General features: G+C 42.6%; 2 protein-coding genes across 26 annotated transcripts in view; both read left to right on the forward strand.

Moving 5' to 3' along the window:
* LOC114448072 (plectin-like) overlaps positions 1-8,248 on the forward strand; it is a 97,572-nt gene extending 89,324 nt beyond the window's left edge. For 18 of the 25 annotated variants that reach the window (XM_028424735.1, XM_028424753.1, XM_028424736.1 and 15 more), the window contains one exon: positions 1-6,877. In XM_028424735.1, coding sequence (XP_028280536.1) covers positions 1-6,156 — 6,156 coding nt within the window. In that variant the 3' untranslated portion in view covers positions 6,157-6,877. Of the gene's footprint in view, positions 7,074-7,243; positions 7,364-7,527 lie in introns of those variants that run through there. The other 7 variants (XM_028424731.1, XM_028424730.1, XM_028424734.1 and 4 more) reach the window with 2 other exon arrangements.
* Positions 7,014-21,955, forward strand: part of macf1b (microtubule actin crosslinking factor 1b) — a 25,413-nt gene continuing 10,471 nt past the window's right edge. Inside the window, exons 1-11 of the mRNA XM_028425252.1 lie at positions 7,014-7,073; positions 7,244-7,363; positions 8,928-9,068; positions 9,195-9,253; positions 9,847-9,958; positions 20,051-20,107; positions 20,201-20,371; positions 20,831-20,997; positions 21,092-21,251; positions 21,337-21,421; positions 21,562-21,806. Of these exons, the coding sequence (XP_028281053.1) occupies positions 7,014-7,073; positions 7,244-7,363; positions 8,928-9,068; positions 9,195-9,253; positions 9,847-9,958; positions 20,051-20,107; positions 20,201-20,371; positions 20,831-20,997; positions 21,092-21,251; positions 21,337-21,421; positions 21,562-21,806 (1,377 nt within the window). The remainder of the gene's footprint in view (positions 7,074-7,243; positions 7,364-8,927; positions 9,069-9,194; positions 9,254-9,846; positions 9,959-20,050; positions 20,108-20,200; positions 20,372-20,830; positions 20,998-21,091; positions 21,252-21,336; positions 21,422-21,561; positions 21,807-21,955) is intronic.

The following is a 21,955-nucleotide window of genomic DNA, read 5'->3' on the forward strand; positions in this document are numbered from 1 at the left end:
ATTGCTGATGCACAGCAGAAACAAATAGAGCATGAGAAGACAATGCTCCAGCAGACATTCCTGTCAGAAAAGGAGATGTTGTTAAAGAAGGAGAAGCTAATTGAAGAGGAGAAAAAGAAGCTGGAAAGCCAATTTGAAGAAGAAGTGAAGAAGGCCAAAGCTCTCAAAGATGAACAGGAGCGCCAGAAACACCAAATGGAGGAGGAGAAGAAGAAACTCCAAGCTACCATGGATGCAGCACTCAGTAAACAGAAAGAGGCTGAGATTGAGATGCTTAACAAGCAAAAACAAATGCAGGATCTGGAGAAGAAGAGACTGGAGCAGGAAAGGATTCTTGCAGAAGAAAACCAAAAATTGCGCGAGAAGCTTCAGCAGCTTGAAGAAGCCCAGAAAGTCCCAGACAAGGACCTCATCCATGTTACAATGGTGGAGACAACAAAGAAAGTTTACAATGGTGCTGGTGATGCAGTCGATGGACTGGACAAGAGACCAGATCCTTTGTCTTTTGATGGCATTCGCGATAAGGTACCTGCAAGCAGACTTCATGACCTTGGTCTTCTACCCAAGAAGGATTTCGAAAAGCTGAAAAATGGCAAAACCACAGTTCAAGAGCTTGGTGAGACTGAGAATCTTAAGAAAATCCTTAAAGGAAAGAACGCCATTGCTGGTGTTTTGACACCCGCTAACCAAAAAATGTCAATCTATCAAGCATCAAAAGAGAAGAAGATCACCCCTGGCACAGCCATGGTCCTTCTGGAAGCACAGGCAGCCACAGGTTATATGTTAGACCCTGTTAAGAACCAGAAACTTTCTGTTAATGAGGCTGTCAAGGAAGCTGTGATCGGCCCTGAATTACATGACAAAATGCTTTCAGCTGAGAGGGCTGTTGTTGGTTACAAAGATCCATACACTGGTGGAAAGATATCTGTCTTTGAAGCAATGAAAAAGGGTCTGATTGAACATGATCATGCCATCCGAGTCCTTGAGGCTCAGCTTGCCACCGGTGGCATTGTTGACCCGATCAACAGCCACCGTGTGCCCAATGAAACAGCCTATAAACAGGGGCAGTATGATGCAGAAATGAATAAGATTATGGAGAAACCTACAGATGATACAAAGGGATACTTTGACCCCAGCACTCAAGAACCTTTGACATATTCTGAGCTGATGGCACGGTGCAATACTGATCCAGACACTGGTCTTTTGCTCTTGCCAATCACTGACAAAGCAGCTCAATGCTCTAGTATGTACACTGAGGAAGAGACAAAGGATGTCTTCAGCAAAACAACTGTGTCTGTGCCATTTGGAAGATTCAAGGGAAAGACTGTCACCATCTGGGAGATCATCAACTCTGAGTACTTCACTGAAGACCAGAAGAAGGATCTTCTTCGTCAGTACAAGACAGGCAAAATCACAATTGAAAAAATCATCAAGATTGTGATTACTGTGGCTGAGGAGAAAGAGAAGAAGAATGAAATTACATTTGATGGTCTGAGGGCACCTGTGCCTGCTTCTGAGCTCCTGGAATCCAAAATCATTGATAAAGATCTGTACAACAAGTTGCACAAGGGCAATAAGACAGTCAAGGAGGTGTCTGAAATGGGACCTGTCCACAAAGCACTGAAGGGTACAAACTGCATTGCAGGTGTAGTCATTGACTCATCCAAGGAGACAATGTCCTTCTATCAAGCAATGAAAAAGGACATGATGAGACCTGGGCCTGCCTTGCACATGCTCGAAGCCCAAGCAGGAACAGGCTACGTGGTTGACCCTGTTCAAAATCAGAAATATACTGTTGATGAGGCTGTCAAAGCAGGTGCTGTTGGTCCAGAGCTGCATGAAAAACTTCTGTCTGCAGAGAGAGCTGTTACAGGCTACAGAGATCCCTACACTGGAAAGACTGTATCACTGTTCCAAGCAATGAAAAAAGATCTCATTCCTAAAGAGCAAGGAATCCGACTTCTTGATGCCCAAATTACCACAGGTGGCATTATTGATCCTGTGAAAAGCCATCGTATTCCTCACGATGTGGCTTGCAAGAGAAATTACTTTGATGATGAAATGAAACAGGCTTTGAACAGCCCCACTGATGAAACTAAATGCTTCTATGACCCCAACACAAAAGAAAATGTCACATATGCAGAGCTCTTCAAAAGGTCTGTCACTGACAAGAAAACTGGTCTCCAGCTCCTGCCTCTTTCTGATGAAGCGATCAATGCAAAAGAAGAGCAAAAATACACCGAGACCCAGACTAAAGAGGCTATGACTCAGGCAACTGTGGAGCTTGACTATGGTCCATTTAAGGGTAGGAAGGTGACCCTTTGGGAAATCATCCACTCGGAGTATCTCACTGAGGAGCAGAGACTTGATCTGCTCAGACAGTTTAGATCTGGAAAGGTTACAATCGAGAAAATAATTAAGATTATTATCACTGTTGTGGATGAGAAGGAAGCCAAGAAACGTGAACAGTCCAGCTTCAAGGGACTCAGAGCTCCTGTCCCAGCAAGTTCTCTGTATGATTCCAAAATCATTGACAAACCAACCTTTGATCTCCTTCAACAAGGCAAAACAACACCTAAACAGGTCAGTGAGAATCCCAATGTCAACAAATACCTTCAGGGCTCTGATAGCATTGCTGGCATCTACTTAGAACCAACAAAAGAGAAAATAAGCGTTTACCAAGCTATGAAGAAGAAGCTCCTCCGACACAACACTGGTCTTTCTCTTCTCGAGGCTCAGGCTGCTACTGGATTCATTGTAGATCCAGTGAAGAACCAATGCCTGTCAGTAGATGAAGCAGTCAAGTCAGGAGTAGTTGGTCCAGAACTACATGAGAAACTCCTCTCTGCAGAAAAGGCTGTCACTGGCTATAAAGATCCATTCACAGGCAAGAAAATCTCCCTCTTTGAAGCAATGCAAAAAGATCTCATCCTGAGAGAACATGCCATGCCCCTGCTGGAAGCACAGATGGTCAGTGGAGGAATCATTGACCCTGTAAACAGCCACCGTGTCCCCACTGAGGTTGCATACCAGAAAAACATTTTCAGCAAAGACATCGCTAAGACCCTTTCTGAACCGTGTGATGAGAATAAGGCTTTCTCTGACCCAGGAACTGATGAAAATGCAACCTACAGACAGCTTAAAGACAAATGCCAAAGAGATGCTGACACAGGCCTGTACATTCTTCCACTCTCAAAGCCTCAGTCTCCAACTGTTGTTGAGAAGACATACCTCTACACAGAGGAGCAAACCCAGAGTGACTTGACCAACACACAGATTGACATTCCAATTGAGGGATTAGCTGACAAACCACTGAACCTCTGGGATGTCATGAACTCAAATTTGCTTCCAGAGCAGGAACGGCAGAAGCTCATGGATGAATATCGCTCTGGTAAAATCACTAAAGAGCGGATGATCATCATTATCATTGAGATCATGGAACAAAGAGAGATTATCAGAAATGATAGTCCACTCTCCTATAAGACCATAAGGAGAAGAATAACTATTGAGGAGCTCTACAGTGCCCGCATCATTGACTTAGAAACATACAACCTTCTTAAGCAGGGCAAGAGAGACATCTGTAACATAATGGAGTTGACCAGTGTGAAGCAGTATCTCTATGGCACAGGCTGTGTTGCTGGTGTCACAACAGAGTCAAGCTCCAAGATGAGCATATACCAAGCAATAAAGAGAGGTTTCATTAAACCAGAAATTGGCCTCAACCTTCTAGAAGCACAAGCTGCCACAGGATTCATCGTTGATCCAGTGAAGAATGAGACACTCACTGTGGATGAGGCTGTCCGTAAGGGCGTTGTTGGCCCTGAGATCCATGATAAGCTACTTTCAGCTGAAAGAGCTGTCACAGGATACAAGGATCCCTACAGTGGTAAAATTATATCTCTTTTCCAAGCCATGAAAAAGGATCTTGTTCTAGAGGACTATGCTCTGAAAATGTTAGAGGCTCAAACTGCCACTGGTGGTATTATTGATCCTGAGTTCCAGTTCCACCTACCTGCAGACATTGCCATGCAAAGAGGTTATATCAACAAGGAAACCAATGAGAGACTGACTGACGAAGTTAAGGGGTTCACTGATCCTGTCACTGATGAGAAGCTGTCATATGCACAATTGCTCAAGAGATGCAAGGTAGATGGTGGCCTGCGCCTCCTCTCCCTGGGAGACAAGAGGCTGACTTTCAAGGGTCTGAGAAAACAGATCACAATGGAGGAGCTAATTCGCTCACAAATTATCGACCAGCAGACTGTCTCTGATCTGAACGAAGGTCTTATTTCAGTGGAGGAGGTCAGCACTAGGCTATCAAGGTACCTTGAGGGCACAAGCTGTATTGCTGGTGTATTTTTGGAGTCCACAAAGGAACGTCTATCAGTTTACCAGGCCATGAAGAAGAACATGATTAGGCCAGGCACTGCATTTGAACTCCTTGAGGCCCAGGCAGCCACAGGGTATGTCATTGATCCAATCAAAAACCTAAAACTGACAGTCAACGAAGCAGTGAAGATGGGAATTGTGGGCCCAGAGTTCAAAGACAAACTTCTTTCAGCTGAGCGTGCAGTGACAGGATACAGAGATCCTTATTCAGGCAAGACAATCTCCTTGTTCCAGGCCATGAAAAAGGGGCTCATCCTGAAAGATCATGGTATACGTCTCCTGGAAGCCCAGATTGCCACTGGTGGGATCATTGACCCAGAGGAGAGTCATCGTCTGCCAGTTGAGATTGCCTACAAACGTGGCTTCTTTGATGAGGAAATGAATGAGATCCTGACAGATCCATCTGATGACACCAAAGGCTTTTTTGATCCGAACACTGAGGAAAACCTTACCTACCTCCAGCTGATGGAGAGGTGTATCACAGACCCTGACAGCGGTCTGGTGCTCCTGTTACTGAAAGAAAAGAACCGGGAAAGAAAGACCTCCTCCAAATCCTCAGTTCGCAAACGCAGAGTTGTCATTGTAGACCCAGAGACAGGCAAAGAGATGACTGTGTATGAGGCCTACAGGAAGGGTCTCATTGACCACCAAACCTACCTGGAGCTTGCTGAGCAGGAGTGTGAATGGGAAGAGATCACAATGACATCCTCTGATGGCACTGTAAAGTCCATGATTATTGACAGGAGATCAGGAAGACAGTATGATGTTGATGATGCTATTTCACGTGGCCTTATTGACCAGAATGCCCTTGATACATACCGAGCTGGAAATCTGTCCATCACAGAGTTTGCTGACATGCTTTCTGGAAACATGGGGGGCTTCCGTTCTCGCTCATCCTCTTTTGGTTCCACCAGTGGTTCCACCTATTCCTCCTCCATGAGCCCCATTCCCTCTATTAAACCACCTGCCATGATATGGAATGACCCAACAGAGGAGACTGGCCCAATAGCAGGAATACTGGACATTGACACACTAGAGAAGGTGTCCATTACTGAGGCAATGCACAGAAACCTGGTAGACAACATTACAGGCCAAAGATTGTTGGAAGCCCAAGCCTGCACTGGGGGAATAATTGACCCCACAAGTGGAGAAAGGTTCTCAGTCACTGATGCCACAGAAAAGGGCTTTGTGGATAAAGTCATGGTTGATCGCCTCAATCTGGCTCAGAAAGCATTCAATGGATTTGAAGATCCCAGAACTAAAGTGAAGATGTCTGCCTCTCAGGCCCTGAAGAAGGGTTGGCTGTATTATGAAGCTGGCCAACGTTTCCTCGAGGTTCAGTATCTGACCGGTGGACTTATTGAGCCTGAGGTTGAGGGACGTGTGACACTAGATGAATCCATCAGAAAAGGCACAATTGATGCCCGCACTGCCCAGAAACTGAGAGATGTCAGTGCCTACTCTAAATATCTAACATGCCCAAAAACCAAACTGAAAATCTCCTTCAAAGATGCTATGGACAGAAGCATGGTGGAAGAGGGATCTGGTCTAAGGCTTCTGGAGGCCTCCTCACAGTCTAGCAAAGGCCTCTACAGTCCCTACAATGTCAGTGGCTCTGGATCTGCATACGGCTCTCGGTCTGGCTCCAGGACCGGATCTCGATCAGGCTCCAGGAGAGGCAGCGTCGATGCTGGCTCTGGCTTCAGCATGAACTTCTCATCCTCCTCCTTCACGTCATCTTCTTCTAGCTACGGTCGCAGATTCTGATTAGCTAGCTCTTTTTCTAATAACTTGTGACAAAGATCCAACAATACTAATGCACTTTACAGTTGCATTTCTAACAAGAAAACATATAATTTATTTATTCTTTCATGCATGTGGTCAAAAGAAGAGTTTCCTAGACTGATTTTTTTTCACATATATTCAGTAACATCTGTCTAAACATGCGCCTCCTATATGGAAACATTACCTAGCCTTGCTAGATATATAAAAAAAAATTTTTCACTTAGTACTGTCTACCAAGTCTGCTTATATTTTTCAAAGCAAAGCATGGCATTTCCGCTGTTTTAAAGTGACTTTATAGTTTTTATTTTACACCTGTTAAAAGATGTATACTTGTGCTTTCTGAAACTAATATATACTGTATGTATGTCAAACTGAAATATTTTCCAGTATTCCTTTGACATTCAAGAATATTTGTCTATTTTTTATCTTTTTTGACATTACTAGTAATGCAGTACTGAATCAACATAGTTCTATTGTTTTTAACAAAAATATGTAGTTGCCTTCAAATTTCTGAATGTTTGTATAAAGTATAGACAAAATATGTGTCCATGTTTTATTGTTATTGTATGCCTGGGTAACTGTACACTGTACCCAGCAAATTATTGCAGCACAGATTATTAAAACACTACCAAATGAGACACACTACAAGGATGCAACATTAAAAATAAGTGCCACAATTAAAATGATGCAGATTGTTCTGAAACCCTGGTGCTACTGGCCATTTGTAATCAGTGGACTTTTGCATCCTTTTAAGTTTATTTCATTATTCTTTTAAACACTCCAAATTTTTTGGATTGCTCATATTTACCATCAATCAAGTGTTCCTGTTAAATCCCAAGATGATGTCAGACTTGATCCTGATCTCCCACAAAGACCTGCCTCCTGTTATTTTCATTCTTGTAAGTTAACATTATTTTTTTGCATCTTTTAAAATTTTACTTTGTGTTTATTCTGTTGGTCATTTTCTTCAGTTGCCATTGCCTCTCTTATTGCCATTGAATCACATCTCCTGTGAACATTTTCTATGCCCAACTCTAATTACTGCTTTTTTTTAATCCTTTTTTCACAGCTGCCTCAGTCCTTCAGACTCCATCATCAGAGTACAGATACTCAGTTGGCTGCAGCATACAGTCCCGTCATCACCATGTACGGATTTGTGAGTCCAGGTCATCCCCACACAGTTAAGCAGGTACAGCACATACCTGTTTTAGAAATGTACCTCATTTTAAAGAATTATTTAAAAAACAAAGCTTCATCTGCATTTATATATTTTCCATCAATTTTTTTGTTTTTGTCACTGCATGATTTATGTTATTTTGCTTGTATTTCATAGTCATTTTCTTTTGTTTCTAGATGCCATTGAGTATGTCCTTTCTTCCATTATGCATCACACTTGAAGAAAACTGAGGCTGAGTCGACACCATCTTGGGATGCCTTTCTAGGAACACTCTTAACTCATTTTCTTTTTTCATGTATTTATTACTTGAATGCTAATAGTGATATTTTATGTAGTCATTTTTGATACACTCCCAAAGAATACACACCTGTGTGTGTACACTTGTTTTAAATTGGGATAAACTATGATACAACAGCACATCCATCTGAGTTTACTGTGTTTTTGTATTATCTGACTGTAAATTCAGTCCAACCAAAGTGCCTATGACAGAAATTGTGTTTGATACAGCACCACATTGCATGAATGTATGTATTATACCAGGTGAACTCCTTTTAGCTGACATTTTTGCCTTACTCAAAAACAGCTTTATTTGTGTTTGCATCTGTTTTACTTCTGTATATCTGTTTTTCATTTCATTTGTTTTCATTATGTTTTTCATATTATGAATTTGCATGTTATACTAACTTTACAAATGATACTGTGGGAAGGGTGGGGATGTAAAATAGAAAAAAATATCTGATTTATGTGCGCTGATTTCGACCTAAGCAATATAGATATAAACATACTAACGGGCTGGTTTTGCTTACACGGGCAGATTTTGCTTAGAATGATAGAATGAGGATTCTGTTGTATGTGAACTAAATGCTATGTTGTAAATAAATATGCTCTAAAGAGGCATTCTTGTCATTTATACATCAGTCCTCAATAATGTGAAGCTATTTTGATGTAGTTTTTTACTCCTAGTAATTCCATATCAAAGCAAATCGGTGTTAAAACACAGCATCAAGCTATAATTTCATGACGATTCTCTTGATATAATAGTGAAACCAGCAGCTTGGTGTAATGTATGGATAAACTTGCTAGCCATACAGCGTTCTGCAATTGTTGACCACACGAGGGCAGTGTTACACCGACAAAATCTCATGTGCAATGTACTTTAACCTACTTTACCATTTGCATTCATTCATTCATTCATTCATTCAGCCTATATTTAAATCTATAGAAATCATTGAGGTCATGATTTGTGAACCAGTTTACTAAAGGAAGTTAGAGTTACCCTATCCAACTTTTGTTATAATGATAACTGGCACTAAATGAACATACAACAACACAAAATAAGCATGAAATAAACTGAATATTAGAGTATATTAGATAAAGGAAGATGTGTGTCTATGTCTAGCATAATCCCTGTGTACTACTAAAATTATCAGTTAGATCATTTAGATATTTACACAGACACCTTCTCAGTACCTTAGCCCCTTTAGATTACAAACTACTGGTCTGCATTGCATGTGGATTTATACTTTATACCTTCACAATAGATGCATACATATTTTGCTCTGTGTGCCAACACTAGCCAGTGGGTTTGATGGAGCAGCAGGCCAACAGGAGCAACGGGGCACTCACCTCCGTGAATTCTTCACTCAGCTCCCTTGACTACAGTGAACTGACCCATTCCTTCCCAGCAACCCCTGCATTTGAAGCTGATGGCAGGGAGGTAAGAGCATAGAGAACAATAAAAACATTGTATCCTGTACAGTGATAAATTGCTGATTCAACATTGGCAGCTCAAATAGGTGGAATTAACATGGTTGTTTATTATGCTTCCTTTGTTTTCTTGCAGGATAAAGGAGGTGATTTGTTCACATCGCCAACGCCTCCATCACAGGATCAGACATATGGGTATGCTACTGCACAAGGTCATCATTCCTTAAACAAGACAATAAGTGCTAAATAACTGATGACCTCGACAAACTGGCATATTTTTATCACTTGCACAAATGAAAGGCTCTGCTTCATCACACCAATCCAAAGAAATGAATGCCCACTTGACTGAATGTGGCCACCAACAGTCAGATTAAACAAAACACACAGGCTGTGTCAACAGTTGGTGAATTGTATCAGCTTTGTAGACCGGTGCGTCTGCATTTTGCAACAACACAAAGACAGAGCTAAGAATTGTGTAGTAGGCTCACTGAGTAAAACATCTAATTGTAACATAGTGAAACAAGAAAAGTAAGGCTCCAGCTCAGCAGACTGAAAGCGCAGATGCCTTTCTAATGAGATATTTTGCTAATGTGTATTCCTCTGATAAGCAAGGAACCATTTGTCTTCATCAAAATTCTTGTAGTGGGTCGAATGAAATATTACAATAACATATTCTGTTACTGCATATGCCATCATTTAGAATTACCTGTCTATTAATTTTGATTAAACTGTATAATGTGATCAATTTGAATTTTCCCACAGTTCTATTGTGCTGTGTTCTGTTTCAGGAGGGACGTGGAGGACATGAGCCAGTGGCAGTGTGAGTTCAGGGGTCAAATCAGAGCGCTCAGACAGTGGCTCAAGAACATGGAGATGAGGCTACCGCATCTGGACCCCAGGGTCAGTCAGGTTTACTGTCTTATCTGTCTGTCTGTCATGGAAAAGTCACCATAAAAGCACCACTGCATGCTTTCAGCTGTTCTGTTTTATGTTGTTTAATATTATCAGGGATTCATTGTGTTGTGTTTGTGGGCTTCCTGCCAAGTGTGTCTACGTGAGAAAAATCCATCTGTTCAGCTTCGGCTTCATTTTTTTTTGTCCCCATGTGTAACATTTGTGCACTACAATATACAAAGAAACAATGCAACAACACTGTATTAAAATCAAGTGACAAGAAGCAGGGTCACTCTTTAATGTCCCTTTATAACTAGAAATGAGAAAGCAAAATATGCACACACACACACACATGTAATTCAAATGTGTTACTGTAGCTGTAACTGTGGGCCAACAGACAAAGCGCTATGGTATTACTAAAGATTTACAGTATGGGCTAAGGGCACCACACACTATAATATAACACTAAAACAACACATGACTTGCTACTTTATACAGTGATGGGTGACTTCATAATGTTGCCTCATATGTTGCATCATAATCATAGGCTATTTATTGTAAATGTGTCAAACCTGGTGTTACCTCTTGTTTTGTCACAAGAGCAAAGAAACAGGAAGAAAGCTGAACCAATGATTTATGTGATTCAGTATACCAACACTTTTGTGAGTTTCAAATACTCAGACGGATACCGAGGTGGTCCTTCTCCACTCCTGCAGGGAGACTTCTTTAGGCCACAGGGGACAGAGGGGCTGGGGAATCAGGCCCCATTGTGCCTGGCCTGGACAGCCAGGCTAAAGAAGTGCTTGGCATTGGAGGCCCTCTGCACACATGAACGAACACACTGAAAAGACATCAGACTCAGATGGGAGGAAGAGGCAGAAGGGGCAGAGAAAAGAAAAAAAGAAAAGCAAGATCTTTATGGTAGGATTGCTCAGATCTGACTATGCAGGCATTTATTGAACACAACTATGTTTTATCATACAACCATTATAGCAGTATTTATACAGCAAATCATCACTGCTATTGTTACTGGTTGAAATACAAATGTGCATTTCTGGGAAGAAAGTTATGATACCTGTACCTCTAGTGCAATTTAAAAAACAGTCAGCAAATTGACTTGATCAATTGTGCAGCAATAAATCTGGCTAACCTGAATGACCTTTGACTGTAGCATCTTAAGGAGAGTTTGAGAGTTTTACATCTTAAATATTCTTTTTACATGGCTTAAAAATAATCCCTTATTTCCATTAGGACTGCTGTGTAAGATGCTCAGGCATGTCTTATCACATAGCGAAATCTTAAATGCTTTTGGGGAGCTTTAGTCCGACCCCCAGTGAGAGTGCGTGAAATAAGGGGGTGTCTTTTTTTTATCTCTACCATGCCTTTATCATACTGCATCCGACCACAGACCTTTGTCATGGTAATTGCCGTTAGTCTGCTGCACTGCTGGTTCCAGTCTGGGCCTGAGGGACTCGTTAGTTAGCAGCGTGAAAGAGGGCATCCCTCAGCAGCCCCCCAACATACAGACCCAGGAGGGAGAGTTACACACCTGCTCCTTAACACAAGACAAGCACCGGCACATCACAAAGTGGTTTCCCATGAACTCTAAAATACAGGAGCTGCGAACTGGAGGTTGTCAGGCATAATTATAAGTGAATATAAGAAGTGTTTAAATGGAAATGCCAGGCTGTTCAAGGGACCTTAATTACCCTAAAGCAATATAACAAGAACTATTAATAAAGTTCACTCACCTACTAATGAGATTATTAAAGGGATGTAAAGCACAATTTGCCACTATTGTGCATAGATGGTGTGGATGGCCTCCATGTTTAGGACATATTCATATGTAAACGTCTTCCACATGCACCAAGTTACTTTACTGTGCAAGCCCTACCTCCACCGGGGAAGTTATTCAACCCAATACCATATCAAACATATACATATATAGAATCAACATATGTTTTTGTTTTTTTCCTGTGAAATAGTCACATGATTTAATGTATTGTTTTGTGCACCAATCTTGTCCCACATGAACGAGATGAACATGCCATTTGTAATGCTAAATTTTCACGTAACAGGAGGAGAGAACAAAATATAACTGACAAGTCAAAAACGCTTCACTCTGATAGTCAGGTTAAGGTCAAAAGTTCTTGTCTCTGTTTCCCTGCCCACCCCCTGCTGATGTGGTTCTTCTGGATAAAGACTCTCTGTGTTTTAAAGGTCTCTGGTTTCCCTGAGTCTGTGGCAGACACTGCATCCCAAATCAGCTTTGTACAGACAGACTGAGGAAGGGAGGTGAGAGATCACAGCCTATTATCCTCCCCTCTCTGTCTCTGACAGCCAGCAAACAGCATATCTGCTCTTTGACACTGTCATAACCTTTAAGAAAAGTGGGCTTGTTTTCATTGCTGTGCATCACATGAATAATAAAACAGCTTAGATGGCGATAAAATAAATCTGTCTTCTGGAATTAAGAAAGATTGTTTTCCTCCTGTTTGGCGTGGCTAATTGATTTTTATCCTATAGCACTTTAGGTAATTTCCCCCATAAGAGATTTTTTGATTCACGCACTATATCGGGGCTAATGGCTATACGGGGCCCTCTTCTTTCATTGCCAGTGCTTTCCTGTTCTCAGTAGAAAATGTGGACTTATGGCTGTAAATCCTCTCTTCCTGGGAGCAATTGAATGAAACACAGAGTAGATGATGTGGTTGAACTCCTCTATCCCCAAGTGGCTAAATCCTCCTCTCACCCATGACTGTGATTTCCAGTATCCAGGCAGCCCAGCAGGCCCCAAGCAACCCAGTAGGGAAGCCTATCAGCCTTTCATCCACTTTTCTTGGAAGCAACCTCTTTTGGTGATAAATGATAGTGTGCACGGTGAATGGTGCTTCTGCTTTGACCCTCAAAAGGGGACCCCCCTCTTTTTTTCATTTCTCATGAAGAGGGCTAATTACCATGTTCTGTAGAGGAGGCACCGAGGTCTTATTTAATTTGAAGGCAGCAGAGAGGTTGAAGTAGCAGAGGAAGAGGAATACAAGCCCCCAAAATTAATCTTTTTTTTCTCTGGCACAAGGGATGTGTGATCAAATTTAGGCTCCCTTTGGACACTAATTTGAAATCACATTAATTTGGAAGCTTCTTATTTCATTCCTAAACCTGTGTCCACTCCATTATCACATGATATGAAGGAACACAATGGCTGCTAAAGGAAAAAAGGAAAAAGCTGATTTTGCCACGTTTTGCTACAATAATAGTGAGCCAGATGCTCTACAACCACATCAGCTCTGTTTTTTTAAAGCCATGTGTGCACCAACTGTGAAATGGAGAGGGGAGATTTTTTGGCAAAGCTTTTAATTAGTACAGAGGGGGCTGGAGGATGCTGAAAGCAGGGATCAGGTGTCATGGTTTTACAACAATGTCTTCCTGGCAAAGTGGTACCTCATCACTGCCAGCTCCTTTCAGATAAAGAGAGGGCAGAGAGGGAATGTGGGCCTTCCTTTATCTTTAAACAGCTAAAAACATGAGCTCTCCAAGTGACCCAGAGAAGCAGCTATCAGTGAGTGTGCGCATCTTTTACAACTAAACAGTCTGAGCCAATGGTGCTCCAAAGTAAGCCACAAAAACAAAAGTAGGGTAACTAGTGTTTATGTAGCTGCACCCTCCTGTGGTCATGTGATTGTAGTGCAGCTAATACTCGAGACAACATAAAATGGTGGAGACGCTTGTAGCAGCTGGGTGAATGTAGTAAACAAAGTAGCAAAAGTAAAGAGAGTAAAGAGTCAGTTGATTCAGTTGCAATTGACCTGCTATATTGCTGTTAATGTGGGAGGCATCTTTATAGTATAGTTAAGACACGACTGGGAACCCTTGCACCAGCAGTGGAGTTCTCAGGGGTCAAATAACTTGACCCTGCAAGGGTCATTCTGTCATTCTATTCAATTCACTGGCTCTCTCAGCCACAGTGACCGGCATTTCCAGTTGTCTTTTCTTTTGCCATTGCTTTTTTTATCACCAGGCTACATCAGGCTGTAGGATTGTGGGGACTGAAATAGGGCAGTAACAGTGATGCAGAGATTGATGGTCACTGCGAAAAACACTTCTTTACAACCTCTAGAGTCTTAATCATCATCATTAATAGAGAGGATTTTAATGCTACTCTACCCAGGAAAATAATTTGAAAGACTGTTTTAAGGTTAGAACAGCAGCAAATCATTTTACATCATATCATTTTTACTAGCACTACCAATAGTTTTAAGGGATGCAATCCAGCAAAAAGTCTCACAACAGCTGTTGCTGCATTGATTGCCGTACAATTTATGGTCCCTATTCATCTAAGTCTGTGTGACTTTTACTGTAAGCACCAATGAGGTTCATGCCTTTTGTCTTGAGTGAATTATGTTAATGACTATTAAAGCTACAGAGAAAATAGTCTTAGCTTTGGTTTAGATTTGGTCTGAAATACAAACATCTTAAGGTCCTAACCAAAGGATTGGTTGTTAGCATTCTGTTCGCATAATCACTGTACAGCCTCAAACCACCCTGTTGGAGCTCTTGTAGATTATAGCAGAATCATTTATAACTCTCTGTTAATGAAGTTTCATTCTGTTCCTGCGATCCTCACTGAATAAATCAGGGCTCTGTACACGTCATACTTAAGGTATTTCCACTCACATGTAACACGGTAGGCACTTTACACTGGAGAAAGTGGTATTGATTATATGATATTTTATTATGTGTTATATGGACCTGCACAGAGGAGTGCTCACAGACATTCCTGCATGGGCTAGTATTCTGTTGTCTGTTGTCTTTAAATCAGGGAAAACTCTATATTTATTTATCTGTTGATTTTAAACATATAATTGTCATGCATTTTGTTGATTAATGGTAACTGTAATGTCCTTGTGGATTAGGGAGGAACACTAAGTGGCGGGTGTGTACAGTATCCATTTGTATTTTGACAGAGGGAGAGAGAGTGTGTGGGTGTGTACTGTACATGCATGCATGCATCGGTCGATTGCTTGATTATTTTGGTTGGCTGGAGAAAGACAGAAGGGATAAAGAGGGCAGGATTTGGGCTGGAAGTGTTCTTTGGTAAGACAGTCACCTGTGTGCACGCTTCTATAAGATTATAGCGCTCCTGCACATATTTCCAGAGAGGTATTTACTTTCTGCATTCATCTCACTGGCCTCACAAACACAAAGGAAATGCCAATATATGTTTGTGTACTGGCATTGGCTTACAATATGCTTGTTGTGCTGCTTTCTTAGACAAATATTGTGACTTATTTAAATGGGACATGATAGAATTTCACCATAGGGGTCCTTCCTTTGCTTTCCCATGCCAAAAGCACAGAAAAAGGCTGTGCATTATCTTCTATTTTGTGTTTGCTTCCAGTCTCTTTGTTTATGGGTTTGGGTTTGCAATGGCTGCAAGTGAGTTGAAAAGTAATCTGAGATGTTTTACAGTAATTAGTTGTCTTTGTTGCTGCTGTGGAGACCGCTGCACTGACTGTGAATGGGGAATCTGGGACTGCAAGGGGGTTGGGGGTGCATGTGTGAATGGATAGATAGCAGGGTGGGTGTGGGTCCCTTCTTTTGTAGCCTGCACTTCTCTGCCTCGCCATCAAGAGAAGGAATGGGCTGAGGCAGCTGTCACTTAACATGTGAATGTTTCGAGGGCGGCCCAGGGGTCTTTAGAAAACTCTCCTTTTTTTTTGCCCCCGCACCCCATTTTTCAAGCAGAAGCAGCATGGAGTTCTCTGAGCCACAGTCAGGCCCAGAGGAGGGGCTTTGTTAGATGAGAAGAGGGAGAGAGTGAGAGAAAAAAAAGCTTTAGGAAGGTAAAGGGGGCACTTTGCCGCCTAGCTGCCTGGTACAGGAGCAACCTGAGCAGCAGCAGCAGCAGCAGCAGCACGGCTGGTGAGAATGCCACCGCCGTGTCGTTATTTCAAACTGGCACAATCTGACCTCCATGTGAGAACTGCTCTTGGCTGGGAACTGTGGGAGTTCATCTGAGCCGTTGGAATACATTGTCTCTATCTGGGCGCACTATCCCATCGGCGGCTTTAACAAGGAAGGAATTTCTCTATTGCAGCTCCCACAACAAAGAAGAAAGGGAGAGGAGCAGAGCTGGTGGGAGGAGAAGTGAAGTGAGGGGAGGGGAGGGAAAGGGTGCACTGTGAGGGGAGAGGAGGACATTGTTTGCCAGTGACTGTGGGCAACGGAAAAGCATGAGTTATCAGGGCATGTGTGAGTGTGTTTAGAAAGTGTGTTTGTATGCAAGCATGTGTGAATGACTGGACTTGATTGAGTGTGCGTTGGAGGCAGTATGCAAGTGTATGTGTGTGAGGAGCCTTCAGTTTGGGATGTTGGGGTTGGGAGGTCGTTCAAAGGATGCTCAAACAAAGCTGGATTTTTTTTCTTTCTCTCTCTCTCTCTCTTCTTTTTGAATGGTGATTGAGGACTAGCAGGATTCCTTTACTCATGCTGTTGGGCTCCACTCTGCTTCTGGGTAAGTGTGATTCACGCAAGCTTCAAACCGCCAAAACAACCACTAACTCCAGATTGGCTTAGAGGGAGAGTTTGGTTTTAGACTTTGCTGGTCAGTGATTCAAACATAGAGCCATGTGGCAATGAAGGGACATCAGTGTAAGTGGATCATTTTGATGTGAGTATATTTTATTTTAGTTCAACACTTTTAAGCAGGTATTTACCAAACCTGTGTTCACATTGTAATTTTTATTGTAGCTTATTTGTTGCAGTTAGAGGACAGTGTTTGAGATGAACATGTGTTCTTCTACAACATTCACCCTAAGATGTTATGAGTCTCATGGGTGAATGCACAGCTGCCATTCTTGATTAGGGACCACTAGCATGATTACTACTTCAGGACCTCCCTCAATAGAGACCAACACACAGCCGTGACACAACATTATGGGACTCTACTGTTGTGATTGATGATTATTGTGCTGCTACTAATTACAAATCCACCCATTTAGAGTCTCTTGAATTATGTGAATCAAGATGAAGAATTAGAATTCAAGCATAGAATTCAAGCATACACTTTCTTTCAGACAATAATAATATTAGGATTTCTTTTCACCATGCTATGGTGAAATCACCATACTATGGTCATCATCAAATTCATCAAGAAAATGGACTGCGGCCATGTATCATAAATCACAGCTGAGAGCGGAGAAAGAGCTTGTCTGAATTAAGGGCCATTTCAAAATAGGTTAAGTGATGGGATGGTTAGGTCATCTCCAGTATGAGCTGAATAGTGGAGTGGTTTTCTGGTTCTCTTGAGTATCATTATGGTGTGTATCAGGTACAGGCTTGAGGTCTTTCTTGAGTTGTAGAATAATGTAGGTCACCATGTTGTTATGTCTCTGTGTAAGAGCCAAAAACAGCTCCTGATGAATGACTGCTTTCCCCTTTTGTCACCCTCTTTATATTAACTGTCTAGTCCACATAAGAAAAAGCAAACAAATACAAATATTATTTGTATGTCCCTGTCAGTGTGATGAAACCACTCAGCAACATCTTAATGCACTGTGTAGTGAGATCACCGTAAAAGCAGCCATGTAATCTAGCAAACGACCCCACGTGAGGAGCAGTAAGCAGACACGGCACACCCTCTCTCTTGAATTGTTAACCCATGTGGACACGGCCACAGACACTCTCTGCCCTCCTCAGGAGGCCGCTGGGCAGTGATCTGAGCTAACTGGGTAATCATTGATCTTGAAGCTGGGGCTTTGTCTGGGCACCACTCTCTGATCAGACTGTGTACTCCCCTGTGGATCCCTTGACTGCATCATCTGCTCAGCAGAGACTTGCAGGATGTTGTAATTACTAGGCTAATGCACATGGAGGCTTCATATCAAAGTAGGTCAAATTTAAATAGTTGAACCTGTCATATGTCAAAATTTGTTCCATATTTGTGCACTGAAATGAGTTTTGATTCAAATGCAGGGGTATACTGACATTAGCAGACTGTCTTTGTCTAACCACTGGCAAAGATAAAAAGCTGCATATTCAGCATATTTTGTCCGCCTGCAGCATGACTGTAACATGTAACTGTATCTGTACACCAGTGTACTTCCTCCTCCTTTGCACATTCAATACAGTAAAAAAATCCTTCTCAGTAATTTGAGGAGCCAGCAGCCTAATTTTCTTATTGCTGACCCATATTGGCCCCCCCACAGGTCTTTAGTCACCAAGCTTGACCTGAACTGACCTGTATAATTATGAATGGAACAGTCCAACCCCACCTCAGAGGGAGCACCCAGCCTCAACAGGAACACTCTCTGTGATCTCCTGATGGGCTCACCTCAGCTCCTCCAGGCCAAGATAATTACATTCACCTTTAACCCTGCTGTCAAAACCATGCAGGCACTGAGCTGAGGGGGAGCAGACAGGCGGACACTGTTTGAAACTGTCACAGCCAATTAGGATTTCCATCATACAAATATTGGCTAAATTATTTGATTAGATCACTGTTGGATTAAAATATTTATAGTACTGGCCTGCTATAAATTTGAGTTGGAAAAGCATTGTTTGTTTAAAAGCATCTTCAAACTGCTCACTACAAGGTATGTCATTAGTTTGGTCTGTTTTCTAAACAACCCCCAGTCCACTCAGTGTTCCTACCCCTCCTCATGTTGACACCCCAAAGAGTTGGGCGATGTCTGCATTTTAATGGTTGTCATATTTGATCAGATGCTTAACGGGTTTCCCAGGACTGGTCCAGGCTGAGTTACAGAAAGCGTTGGCTGGTTGCCATTGGCTTTTTCGTGCCAGGCTCAACAGTGGGATCCTCGACAAGCCTGTCACATTGATTTCTAAGCCCAGAATATTTCAGCTTGTGATGTGAGATAGAGAGGAGCATGTGTGTGCATATATAGTCGAAAAAAAAGACAAAGGAAAAGGGAATATCCTGTCCAAGTTTCAGACCTGTAGTTCTCTCTGGTCCCTCAGCGCCAAGAAAAGGCCGATTTTGCCACAGAAATTTACCACCTAAAGGATGTACAAGACATTTTGCTTAATAGCTATTAATATGATATGTGGGATGAAGAATCTATGCTGTTAAACACAGTGGTTTGATTTTTGTTGATGTATAAAATGAGTAATTGTTTACTGCATGATGACTCAGAGCACCATTGTTTTATTTTAGGTAGCAGAAAGATCTTCCGCATGCATGGCCGAGGGGCCTTACATCACCTATTACCTCAATAGCCTCTGGGCTGAAGGATTATGGGTAACCTCATCAGCCGGCCCAGCTGCCTGGGCCAGAAGTCCAAGCATGTGAGGTCTGACGAGGACTTCCTGAAGGAGTGCTACCAACGACGCAGAGAGTGGCAGCCACCGGAGCAACATGGGGAGGCTAAAAGGGAAGAAACTTTTAAAGACAAAGCCAAGGAAGATGCAAACAAAGAAAGAGAGGTGGAGGCAGACAAGGAGGCACAGGAAATTGATAATAAAAGGGAGCAAGGGACCCATACTCCTATCTCAGATAAACCCCTCCAAAGCTCTCCTGCCTCAACAATCAGGAGTACCAGTACGTTGGAAAACGCCTGGCACAGCAGCCCATCTTCAATAAAAACATCCCGAAATGGGACACTAACAAGAAAGACGGTCCCTCCAGAGTTTGCCAGATCCCCTCTGGCTCACCCTGACAGGGCCGCTGCTGAGAGGAGGGCCAGTTTTCAAAGGAGGGACTCAAGAGAAGGAAGCCCCTGGTCATGGAAGACAGTGGCATCACGTGAGGTCACTGAAGTGACGGAGGTGACGGAGACAATCGTAACAGAAATAGTGGAAGTTACAGAGTACCCGTCAGGAGATAAAGGAGGGGAGCCCATAGTCACCAGAACTGTTAGAATCCTGAATGGTGTCGCAGAGGAGCTCGCTGAGGTTGAGAAAATTTTTCAGATATGACAAATCTCATCTGTCCTTCATTTCAGTCTGTCCCTCCATCATCTTAATGAAAGCTTTCTCACTCTGTCATTAAAAGCAGTACTGTCTTTCAGTCGCTGGGAAGTCCTTGTAAAGAATATGTTTATTAATTAACACAACACATTGACTGTTTTTACTTTGCAGCTTCAAAATGACGGACATTCAAGCTCAGACCAGGACTCGAGCCTGGACAGATGGAGGGTAAGTGTTAGCCTTACCTACAGTATTTTCCTTTAAGCTGGTCATGTGTTAGATTCATTCATACTTAAGCTGATATTTGGATCTTTTCTCTAGGGAACACAATCTGCTTTGGCACTAAAGGATGTCTCCACAGATTCTGAAACCTTTCTCCAAAACCTGGACACTTTACTCACATGGGTCAGTGAGATAGAGGAGCTCACAGCCAATCAAAAACCCCCTTCTTCAGAGGTCAAAGTGGTGAAAGCACAGCTCCAAGAACAAAAGGTTTGCTATCTGCAACATCATATCACCTTTTACATGATCCATAAAGCATCTGTGAGATTCTATAGACTATTGAAAGATATACTTTTAGAACTTTGTGCTGAGGTCATGGAAAATGCTCAAATGCTTCCTTTGTGAGATGAATTCTGCTCTATTTTGTGGTGAATGGGTGGTGTTCATAGCCACAATGAGCTTTGTGAACATGTCCTGAGGGTATGGAAAAAAAGAAGGGAAGTGTCTCACCTTTCAGTTGTAATCACATCCATTGTGAACTCTTTGGATGAGGTTAAACCTGCCTGGATCTTCACAATGTAAGCTTGATACATGAGACAGGGCTTCCTCCACACTGACACAAAGGCAGGCTAAAAACAAGAACAGGTCTTTGATAAATATAAAGTCCTGCAGTATGCAAGGTCTCTAACCCTTAAATGTAAAAGCTTTACCTGAGTGTTGATTTCACAGCTCCTGCAGCGGCTCCTGACAGACCGCAGGCGCAGTATGGACTCCATGATGCTGGAGGGTCCTCGGCTGGTTGAAGCCCACCCAGGAGAGGAGGGGGAGCAGGCAAAGGTCAAGCTCTCCACTCTTAAAGAGAAGTGGCAGGCCTTACAGCTGGAGGCAGAGCTAAGGTCAGCTACTTTTACTGGCAGCGTCACACTCTCTTATAGAAAAGCTTAATGCATGATACAAATCTCACTCACTGATTATGGAATCCTTAATTAGGAGGGCGAGTTTGGAGCTCATCCTGCCCAGGGCCCAGCTCTTCCAGGAGGGAGTGGACAGCTTGCAGCAGTGGCTCATATCTGTCGAACAGACCTTGGCTGAACTACGAAATGCAGAAAGAGCAATGCTGCATCTCTCAGAGGCCACAGATCGGGGCAAGGTTAGAAGTTTAAACGTTCGACTGTGTATGTGCACCGTAATCGTGAAGCAGAAAATTACACATTTGACACACTGTTTGCTTTTAGGCTGTTGTTGAAGAGATTCAAATCAAAACTGCTGAACTAGCAAAAATCCAGACGTCTGGACATTATCTAATGGAAGCTCTTTCAGGTAATGTAAAAAGAACTGTGCATTAATATCGTGGTTGGTCAGACAACACATGGTCTGAAAATATAAACATCCATCCAGGCTCATCAATAGTTTCTGGACTCTAATACAATGCCTTATCAATGCTTTGTCTCTCATTTCAGAGGAGGAGGCCCAGCAGGTTCAGGAGAAAATGGATGGTCTGCGTATCCGCTGCTCTGTGCTGAGTCTGAGCAGTCTAGATGTGCTGCAGAGGCTGGAGCAGGCCCTCGAGGCTTCCAGCCGTTGCACTTCCAGCCAGGAGGACCTCCACCTCTGGCTGGGCCGAATTGAGCGGGAGCTCCTGGGAGCAGCAGGAGCACAGACCCATGTGGGAGATACAGTGCTATGTGCAGCAGAGAGACAGAGGGTAATGTTCCCAGTGAGAGGTTGTCAAAACCAAATAAGGGTAGGATGGCCAGAAAACGCAAGGCTAAACTGTGAAAAATATAGTTGTCATAAATTTTATACATAGGCTACAGTAGCTGTGGAGTGCATCCTCACCAGGAAAACATAAGA

Source organism: Parambassis ranga, chromosome 16 (genome assembly GCF_900634625.1).
Source record: "Parambassis ranga chromosome 16, fParRan2.1, whole genome shotgun sequence".
Classification (NCBI taxonomy): domain Eukaryota; kingdom Metazoa; phylum Chordata; class Actinopteri; family Ambassidae; genus Parambassis; species Parambassis ranga.